The 11218-nt window shown below is 43.7% G+C and overlaps 1 protein-coding gene across 1 annotated transcript; it reads left to right on the top strand.

Moving 5' to 3' along the window:
- The first annotated feature begins 9122 nt into the window (after positions 1-9122).
- Positions 9123-10832, top strand: LOC147463662 (F-box/LRR-repeat protein 12-like). Its single transcript, XM_086490073.1, has one exon. It carries the CDS (start codon positions 9231-9233, stop codon positions 10446-10448), a length of 1218 nt encoding a protein of 405 aa, XP_086346199.1. The 5' UTR covers positions 9123-9230; the 3' UTR covers positions 10449-10832.
- The last annotated feature ends 386 nt before the right edge of the window (positions 10833-11218 follow it).

Below are 11218 nucleotides of genomic sequence, written 5' to 3'. Positions count from 1 at the left end.
TTGCTGCAGATTCACATGTGTGGTATTTCGACAGTGGTGCTACAAAGCACATTACCTCACATCGTGAATTGTTTACCTCTCTCGAGTCAGTCCCTCATGGGAACTCAGTCACTTGTGCCAACAACGCCTCTTATCCAGTTCAGGGAGTTGGAAAGATTGTGCTCACTGCTGCTAATGGCAGTTCCTTCACACTTGTTGATGCACTTTATGTACCTGGGATCAAGAAGAATCTCTTGTCTGTATCCGCATTTGCTAGACTTGGACTTGTAGTCAAATTTGTGGATGACAGATGTACAGTTCATGATCTCAGTTTTGGTGATGAAATTGTTGCATCTGGGCTTTTGTGCCGTGGGCTGTATAAGCTCACTTTGTATGACAAGTGTGGACAAAATTTTGCAAATGCTGTTGCAGATTCAAGGGCTATTTCAGATGCAAAACTTTGGCATGCACGTTTTGGTCATCTGAATTTTGCCAGTTTGCTGCGTTTGCAGAAATCTGATATGGTTGCTTCTTTGCCGCCTCTTGAAGCACCTGTCAAACATGTTTGTGAAGGCTGTATTCTGGGTAAAATGCAGCGTTCTAAGTTTCCAAAGGATGGTTCAGTTAGGGCCACATGCAGGTTGCAGCTTGTGCATAGTGATGTTTGTGGGCCCATGCAAACTCCGTCCTTGGGCAATTACCTGTACTTCGTGACTTTCATTGATGATTACTCCAGGCATGCATGGGTATTTCCGCTTAAAGCAAAGTCCGAAGTTTTTATGTGCTTCAAACAATTTTTGGCTATGGCTGAAAATGTCTCAAAATGTACTATGGGCACCCTCCGTTCCGATCGAGGGGGGGAGTATATGTCTCATGAATTTAATGCATTTCTGGCTAGTCGTGGGATAAAACACCAATGTACAGTGCCTTATACACCTCAGCAAAATGGTGTTGCTGAGAGGAAAAACAGGTCACTAACGGAAATGGCACGATGTATGGTCAAAAGTCAAGCTTTGCCGCATTCTTTTTGGCTTGAGGCCATCATGTGTGCCACTTATGTACTTAACAGGTGTCCTACGAAAGCTTTGCAGTCTATTACTCCATATGAAGCATGGCATGATAGAAAGCCTTCTATTGAGCACATGCGTGTTTTTGGCTGTTTGGCATATGCTTTGGTGCCACAAGTGCAGCACAGAAAATTGGATGATAAGGCTGTCAAATGTATTTTTGTTGGTTATAGTGCTGAAAGCAAAGGTTACAGGTTGTATCATCCGCAAACAAAACGTATTTTGGTTTCACGGGTTCTGTGGAAGATTCTGTTCAGCCCTTGCTGTCATGTACTAGAGACAGTAATGTAAGCTCACAGGACATTTATGACACTTTGTTGCCTCTTTTCAGTGGTGGAAATACGAATGTAAGTTCCAATGAGGCAAATGTACAGCCTATGGGGGTTTCTGAAAATGTTTTAGAACAGCCTATTACTGATGCAGATGTACATGATGTACTTGATGAGGAAAGGGCTGAAAATGAGCAGGCTAGAGGTATGCCAAAATGGCTGGTGCACACTTTGCGTGACAGTAAATTGGATGCACCTTTATCTAGTCGTACTCGTTCAGGCTCTCGCCATGCATCTTATGCATCAGATTGTTATGCTTTGGCTGTGTCTAGTTTACATGATGTTGAGGAGCCTCTGTCTTTTGATGAAGCACAGAATTCAGAAAATTGGATTGCTGCCATGAAATCAGAATATGATGCACTTATAGAGAATGACACATGGACTTTATGTGATTTGCCTCCTGGCAAAAAGGCCATTGGTACGAAGTGGGTTTACAAGTTGAAACGCAAGCCGGATGGTGAGATCGATCGCCATAAGGCTCGACTTGTTGCAAAGGGTTATGCACAACAAAAAGGCATAGATTATGAAGAGACTTTTGCTCCCACTTGTCGTATGACTACTGTACGTTTTCTATGTGCATTGGCAGCTCATTTTGGTTGGGATGTACATCAATCAGACATTGTTACTGCTTTCTTGAATGGTGACATATTTGAGGAAGTTTATGTAACGCAGCCTCGCGGTTTTGTCATAAAAGGACAAGAGGACAAAGTGTGCAAATGTAAAAAGGCTTTGTATGGGTTGAAGCAATCTCCTCGTGCTTGGTATGAGAAAGCTGACACTCATTTGGTTAAACGAGGCTTTCGTAACAGTCCAACAGAAAGCACATTGTATGTAAAGCGTGAGGATGATGTATTTCTCCTTGTGGTTCTTTATGTTGATGATTTGCTGATCACTGGACCAAATGAGAGACATATTGCTGAATTTAAGGCTGATTTGAATGCTACTTTCAAGATGAAAGATTTGGGGCTGTTGCATCATTACTTGGGTATACAGTTTAAGCAATGTGATGGTGGTATTGCCTTGTGTCAGAAAAGTTACATAGAGACATTGCTATGTAAGTTTGGACTTGAGGATTGCAAACCTATTGCCACTCCCATGGAAACAAGTTTGAAGTTGAGTCTACATGATGCTGACGATCCTGATGATGTCACTCTTTACCAAACTGCTGTTGGCTGCCTCATTTATGTATGCAACACGAGGCCAGATATTCAGTTTGCAGTCTCGCAGGTTAGCAGATTTATGCATAGCCCAGGGTCTAAGCATTGGCAGGCTGTCAAGAGGATTTTCCGCTACCTTAGTGGAACTTTACATCTTGGCTTGTTTTATCCCAAGGGGGGATCATTGCCGCCAGACTTACATGCTTTTTCGGACTCAGATTGGGCTGGTTGTTTTGACACGCGAGTGTCCACAAGTGATTTTTGTTTCATTCTTGGCAGTTCATGTATATCATGGTTGAGCAAGAAGCAACCTACTGTGGCCACTTCGAGTTGTGAGGCTGAGTACAGGGCAGTCTTCACAGCTACGGTTGAGTGTGTATGGCTCAGACGCCTTATGGCTGACTTGGGTGTTGGACAGGACACTGCCAACACTATCTACACTGACAGTCAAAGCACATTGGCAGTTGCGAGGAACCCAGTTTTTCATGCTCGCACAAAGCACATTGAGGTGCATTACCACTATGTCAGGGAGAGGCTCTCAGCAGGAGAGATCAGCTTGGCTTATGTGCCAACACAGGACAACCTTGCAGATCTTTTCACAAAGGCATTGTCTCGTGAGAAGCTTGAAGCTTTCCGCAAAGCTTTGGGCTTACTCCCCTTTGTGGATTAATCCTGTCCTCAGGGCATGGCACTTCCCTTTACTCATGTGCCAGCTCTCGTTCACCGCATCACTCCAGGGGGGATTTGTTACCATATACATGTGGTAGTGATGTGTGTGAACACACTAGGACCGCCGGGGCATTTTTTCCCTCTTTAGGAGGTTTTTTCCCCCGTGCATTGTATATACGCCCATCACTCTAGGGCTATCTATCTTTCCATTGCACACTAAGTAACACACTCTCTATTGTGTGCCTTGAGCTTCCTTCGTCTTCTCCAAGCTGTGTGTGTTTCTCTGCAACCCTAATTCCAACAAAAAGGAGACTGTGATGTTGATGTTGATGTAGAATGGGCTTTTAGTGCAGAGTGCACTTACAATCCTGTTGTCCATGATGCATGCTTGTCAGTTGTTGTAGATTCACATGTGTGGTATGTCGAGAGCGGTGCTACAAAGCACATTACCTTAGTTCGTGAATTGTTCACATCTCTTGAGTCCCTCATGGGAATTTAGTCACTTGTGCCAACAATGCCTCTTATCCGGTTCAGGGGGTTGGAAAGATTGTGCTTACTGCTGCAAATGGCAGTTCTTTCACACTTGTTGATGCACTTTATGTACCTAGGATCAAGAAGAATCTTTTGTTTGTATCCGCACTTGCTAGACTTGGACTTGTAGTCAAATTTGTGGATGACAGATGCACAATTCATGATCTCAGTTTTGATGTTGAAATTGTTGTATCTGGCCTTTTGTGTCGTGGGCTGTATAAGCTCACTTTGTATGACAAGTGTGGAAAAAATTTATCAAATACAGTTGCAGATTCAAGGGCTATTTCAGATGCAAAACTTTGCCATGCACGTTTTGGGCATCCGAATTTTGCCATTTTGCTGCGTTTGCAGAAATCTGATATGGTTGCTTCTTTTCCGCCTCTTGAAGCACCTGTCAAACAAGTTTGTGAAGGCTGTATGTTGGGTAAAATGCAACGTTCTAAGTTTCCAAAGGATGGTTCAGTTAGGGCCACATGCAAGTTGCAGCTTGTGCATAGTGATGTTTCTGGGCCCATGCAAACTCCGTCCTTGTGCAATTACCTGTACTTTGTGACTTTCATTGATGATTACTCCACGCATGCATGGGTAATTTTGCTTAAAGCGAAGTCCGAAGTTTAATGTGCTTCAAACAATTTTGGCTATGGCTGAAAATGTATCGAAATGTACTATGGGCACCCTCCGTTCCGATTCAGGGGGGGAGTATACCTCTCATGAATTTAATGCATTTTTGGCTAGTCGTGGGATAAAACACCAATGTACAATGCTCTATACGCCTCAGCAAAATGGTATTGCTGAGAGGAAAAACTGGTCTCTTACGGAAATGGCAAGATGTATGGTCAAGACTCAAGCTTTACCACATTCGTTTTGGCTCGAGGCTGTCATGTGTGCCACTTATGTACTCAACAGGTGTCCTACAAAAGCGTTGCAGTCTATGACTCCATATGAAGCATGGCATGATAGAAAGCCTTCTATTGAGCACATGCGTGTTTTTGGCTATTTGGCTTATGGTTTAGTGCCACAAGTGCAGCACAGAAAATTGGATGATAAGGCTGTCAAATGTATTTTTGTTGGTTATAGTGCTGAAAGCAAAGGTTACAGGTTGTATCATCTGCAAACAAAGTGTATTTTGGTTTCATGGGATGTAGTGTTTGTGGAAGATTATGTTCAGCCCTTGATGTCATGTACTAGAGACAGTAATGTAAGCTCACAGGACATTTATGACACTTTGTTGCCTCTTTTTAGTGGTGGAAGTTCGAATGTAAATTCCAATGAGGAAAATGTACAGCCTATGGGGGTTTCCAAAAATGTTATAGATCAGCCTATTACTGATGTAGATGTACATGATGTACTTGATGAGGAAAGGGTTGAAAATGAGCAGGCTAGAGGTATGCCAAAATGGTTGGTGCACACTTTGCGTGACAGTAAATTGGATGCATCTTTGTCTAGTCGTACTCTTTCAGGCTCTTGCCATGCATCTTATTCATCAGATTGTTTTGCTTTGGCTGTGTCTAGCTTACATGATGTTGAGGAACCTCTGTCCTTTGATGAAGCACAAATTTCAGAAAATTGGATGGCTGCCATGAGATCAGAATATGATGCACTTATAGAAAGACACATGGAATTTATGTGATTTTCCTCTGGCAAAAAGGCCATTGGTACGAAGTGGGTTTACAAGTTGAAATGCAAGTCGGATGGTGAGATCGATCGCCATAAGGCTCAACTTGTTGCAAAGGGTTATACACAGCAAAAAGGCATAGATTATGAAGAGACTTTTGCTCCCACTTGTCGTATGACTACTGTGCGTTTTCTATGTGCATTGGCAGCTCATTTTGGTTGGGATGTACATCAATCAGAAATTGTTACTACTTTCTTGAATGGTGACATATTTGAGGAAGTTTATGTAACGCAGCCTTGCGGTTTTGTCAAGAAAGGACAAAGGACAAAGTGTGCAAACGTAACAAGGCTTTGTATGGGTTGAAGCAATCTCCTCGTGCTTGGTATGAGAAAGCTAACACTCATTTGGTCAAACAAGGCTTTTGTAACAGTCCAACAGAAAGCACATTGTATGTAAAGCGTGAGGGTGATGTACTTTTCATTGTGGTTCTTTATGTAGATGATTTGCTAATCACTGGACCAAATGAGACACATATTGCTGAATTTAAGGCTGATTTGAATACTACTTTCAAGATGAAAGATTTGGGGCTGTTGCATAATTACTTGGGCATACAGTTTAAGCAATGTGATGGTGGTATTGCCTTGTGTCAGAAAAGTTACATAGAGACATTGTTGTGTAAGTTTGGACTTGAGGATTGCAAACCTATCGCCACTCCCATGGAAACAGGTTTGAAATGGAGTCTACATGATGCTGGTGATCCTGCAGATGTCACTCTTTACCAAACAGCTGTTGGATGCCTCATTTATGTATGCAACACGAGGCAAGATTCATTTTGCAGTCTCACAGGTCAATAGATTTATGCATAGCCCAGGGTCTAGGCATTGGCAGGCTGTCAAGAGGATTTTTCACTACCTTAGTGGCACTTTACATCTTGGCTTGTTTTATCCCAAGGGGGGATCATTGCTACCAGACTTACATGCTTTTTCGGACTCAAATTGGGCTGGTTGTTTTGACACGCGAGTGTCCACAAGTGGTTTTTTTTTCATGCTTGGTTCATGTATATCATGGTTGAGCAAGAAGCAACCTGTTGTGGCCACTTCGAGTTGTGAGGCTAAGTACATGGCAGTCTTCACAGCTACGGTTGAGTGTGTATGGCTTAAACACCTTATGGCTGATTTAGGTGTTGGACAGGACATTGCCAACACTATCTACACTGACAGTCAGAGCGCATTGGCAGTTGCGAGGAACCCAGTTTTTCATGCTTGCACAATGAACATTGAGGTGCATTACCGCTATGTCAGGGAGAGGCTCTTAGCAGGAGAGATCAGCTTAGCTTATGTGCCAACACAGGACAACCTTGCAGATCTTTCCACAAAGGCATTGTCTCGTGAGAAGCTTGAAGTTTTCCGCAAAGCTTTGGGCTTACTCTCCTTCGTGGACTGATCATGTCCTCAAGGCATGGCACTTTCCTCTACTCATGTGCCAGCTCTCGTTCACCGCATCACTCCAAGGGGGATTGGTTACCATATACATGTGGTAGTGATGTGTGTGAACACAGCTGGGGCATTTTTTCCCTCTTTAGGAGGTTTGTCCCCCGAGCATTGTATATACGCCCATCACTCTAGGGCTATCTATTTTTCCATTGCACACTAAGTAACACACTCTCTATTGTGTGCCTTGAGCTTTCTTCGTCTTCTCCAAGCTGTGTGCGTTTCTCTGCAACCCTAATTCCAACAAAATGCATGTGGGCATGTCCTCTAGCCAACATGCATAGCACTCTTATGTGGTTACTCATTCATCAAGGAATATGGAGTGCAGAGAGAGCACTCAAGGTGGGAATTGGAGATGGTAAGTGTTCTAGATGTGGCCATTAAATGGAGAGTATTAAACACCTTTTCTTCTCATGCCCAAGAAACAAGAAACTACTTCAAAAACTGTAGCAGGGTTGTAGTGATACCCACCCTTTGCCTTTGAATGCTCATGAAATTCTTATTGGTGTTTGTAAAATATGGACACCACCCTTTGGAATGTGCGGAGAGGTCTGTCTCTGGGATATATGGGTGGGTAGAAATTCCTTTTTGTTTAATCATCCTACCCAATCAGTCAAAATTCCTCCTATGGTATGAATTGAAAAGGTTAGCTAACCAAATATGTTCTTTGAATAAAGAGGCCACTGCAAATTCATCACAAATGGCAACAATGGTTCGCCAAGCTCACCCTAGTCTACTCTCATGAAAGGCTTTGGAGGATGCAATATGTGTTCCTGCTCTAGTTATTTTCTTTTTGTAAAGGGTGTCCCTCCCCTTACATGTGGAACTTATCGTAGCCTTTTTGGCCTCTGTGTTGAAGGAGCAATATCCAAGCCCTTAGTTTGTGCTCGTGAAATAAAAATAGGTTTCCTCTACAATTCAACTCACAAAGAACTTTGGATAGCTTGCTAGTTGTTGATTATTGCTTTTCATTGTGGGTAGAAATACACATATGGAAGTTATACACTATCCTAGCAAGGAGATTCATTGTGAATGCCTTCATGTGAATCATTCTTTTTCATGTTGTGATGGATTCCACCAAATTAGCACTCAACTAAGTGCCTAATTGTGTATACAAGGTGTGAAATATATTATGTAAGTAGAAATTAATGGCTAAAGTGTTTGTGATATGTTGATCAACAACAATTGCTCCTAGATAAGGAATATAATTTGCCTACAATCCCAACTCATGAGATAGTTGAGTTTAAGATACATAATTTGCAAAGAGAGAGGAGAGTGTATCAAGTGATCACTTGTGCAACTGATTGATGTATCATTAGGGTTTGTTACAATTCTCAATAATCATTCGGTAATGTACAAGAGCAATGTCTTAAGTCGATAACATTTTCCATGGATTTAGACATTGGATGCCTTGCCGTGTATGGTGACATTATAAAGAATATCTAGAAAGTCCTTGGGACTTGCCCTTGTAATGAAGTCCAGACTCAGGAAAGTAAGGTATAAAAACTGAGCGCAACAAAAGGACAATTATCATAAGCTCTGTTCCATAAAATTAAGGGGGACTTGAGGGAGATTTATATCACATAAGTTCTATAAAATCAACCAAGAAGGCCTCATTTTCCTCACAATTGCCACACCATTAGAGTTGACCGCACCATTAGAGTTGAAGTTGCACGGGACTAAGTGACACGGGCATGGGAGGGTGGGATCTATGGCGGGGGAATTGTGGGCCGTAGATTTAGAATGCGGGTACCCTAGATTACTTTTAGGGTACCCGTGTTTCAAAAGTAAACTAGGGTACCCCATTTTGCGGGCGCTGGGTTTGAACCTGTGACCTCACCCATGAGAGGCACACGCCCTAACCACTTCGCCATGCGCGCGTTTTGAAATGTCGAGGCCCTAATTTACTTAAAACATGTATGCGTGCGTTTTGAAGCGTGGGAGCCCTAATTTACCAATTTACTTAAAACATGTATGCAAAGCGACGAACAGGCGATCGACGCCCACAAGAAGATTTAGAAATTTTCTCATGTAAGAAAGCGAAGTCTTTTTCAGCGTTTTTCATACAATGCATAACATCATGAGCTTCTGTTCGAGAGGCACCGCATGCCTAGCTAGGTACAATTGGGGGCAAGGGACCGCCGGCCCCCCCACCGGGCCGGCGGTCCCCTGCCCCAATCGTAGCTAGCTAGGTATGCAGTGCCTCCCTCACAGAAGCTCATGATATTGAGGTAAGTTACAATCTGGGAATTATTGTGAGAATTTGTCCAAAACTTCTTGTGGCCGCCACCACCCAGATCTACGGCCCACAATCCCCCCACCTTCGGGGGGGGGGGGTGTGCAGGAACCAGGAGTCGATCACGATCTAGGCAGCAGCAGAGTTGAGGAAGGGGATGGAGGAGATCCTGGCAAGAGGGTTTGCTGCGTCTTTACGATTGGGGAATGCCAGAAGAGCTTCGGTGCAAAGGGAAGCAGCCATAGCCACAACGTGTGTAGGGGACTTGCCCGATGAATGCCTAGCGTCTGTTTTCCTATACCTGAGTTCTGAAGACAGACATGCAGTGGCTCTCACCTGCCGGCGATGGCGATCTCTTGAGGCTCTCTCGCGCCACACTCTGCGCTTTGTTTGCCAGGCTCACAAACCTGTCGATGAGGCCGATTTCCTACATCGTTGCTTGATGCATGCTCTTCAAGTGTTCCCCCATATCCTCCACATCACCATGCATCACTTCACCCGCCTCCCGGACTCCTTCTTTACCCTGTTCCAAACCAAGTGTTTTGCGCAGCTCTCGAGTCTCCGTCTCCATTTCTGCTTAGCAATTACTGACAAAAGCGTGGATTATGTGCTAGCTGGCTGCCCAGCATTGACCCATCTCACCCTCACCCTCTGCACTGAGATCAGCGATGTCAGCTTGCATGCAATTGCATGTGGGCTTCCTTCCTTAGAATACCTAGACATCTCATACTGCAAAACGGTCACGGATGTGGGTATTGATGATGTGCTCAAGAGTTGTCCCAACATGCAGGATATCTTATTCTCCTACTGCTTTGAAGTAGAGGGATGGGGCCTTCGCAATGGCAAGAATTTGAAGAAGGTACAGGCAGAAGCATGCATTTTAACTGATGCAGGTCTTATAGAGGGTTTAAGAGGGGCAACATCCATCGAGATATTCAATATGGCAGATCTGAGGAGCGGGTTCAGGCTCGGGGCAAGGGGCCTCGGGCAAGTGGGTATAGCCTCTAAGCATATGGAGGTATTATGCTTGAGGATGTGCAGAATGCTTGAAGATGCAACAGTTAAAGAGATCGCGAAAGGCTGTCCGAACCTTCGAGTTTGGGATTTGTCTCGATGCCAGGAGATTACTTTTGACGGGTGGCAAGCTGTGGCTCAATTTTGTGCCAAGCTTCAATATTTGGATGTGAATCGGTGCAGGCAATTTTGTGATCGTAGTATACTTGCTATTCAGAAATCGTGCCCAACTCTCCTCTGCATCCATGTTACAAGCTGCCCTTCCCTCACAGATGAGTCTTGCAGATGCTTTGAGGGTGCTCGCCCGAATGTCAGAGTAGATACAAAAGGAGCTCTCACCAACTGTTGCCACATAACATGACATAAGGTGCTGTTTACTGTTTTTATACTAGTATTGTGTTACTTATGAAGCATAGATTCATCGCCCGGCCCAAATTGATCGCAATTCTGATACATGGCCAAGAACTGTTTGATATAACCAACCTATTGGCTGCAAGGGACTGTAGCATGATATTTAATGGTGTGTCAAGGTCCAGAAATTTGTGCATTCATGGGCCTTTGTGCCACATGAGAGGTGTGTAGAAGGCAGCAGCTATTATGCTACTTTGAAATACCGCAAGAGGGGTGCCGAGTTGAGGGGCCGGTGCATCTAGGAGAGGAACTTTGCTACTCCGCGTATTGTCTCAAGTGTGAAAGTTCTTTTGCTCTGAACGTTTTAAGTGTTAAAAGTTGTTTCCAGTTGTTATTTTCCATGGATAGGTGGTGCCCTTTATGGTTATAGTGGTATCAGAGATCTGATTAAAGAGTTTTCAGATAAAAGGAGTGAAGTTCAAATATTGAATGCGTTGAATGGTCATAGCAAAACCAGTAGCTAGGAATGGCCCAACCTGCCTGGGTGCAAGAGCACTTTTAACGATGGCAAAAGATCGAGTACACACAGAGAATTGTGATGCTTGTAATGCTGCTTTTTTGCTATGAAAGAGATGCTTGCGGCCACGTTTTTGGAAATATTCATGTGAGCAATCCTTGCAGAATGTTGTGCGGTGTTATTAAGAAGAGGAGAATGCCTTTGAGACTATCAAAGAATTACTTTCTGCACTTCCCACCATGATGGTCTCTGCTTGTAACTTC

The sequence above is a fragment of the Adiantum capillus-veneris genome, chromosome 2, assembly GCF_014529385.1.
Source record: "Adiantum capillus-veneris isolate H3 chromosome 2, ASM1452938v2, whole genome shotgun sequence".
Taxonomy (NCBI): domain Eukaryota; kingdom Viridiplantae; phylum Streptophyta; class Polypodiopsida; order Polypodiales; family Pteridaceae; genus Adiantum; species Adiantum capillus-veneris.
The sequence above is the reverse complement of the archived record's forward strand: the minus strand, read 5'-3'. Positions and strand labels throughout refer to the sequence as shown.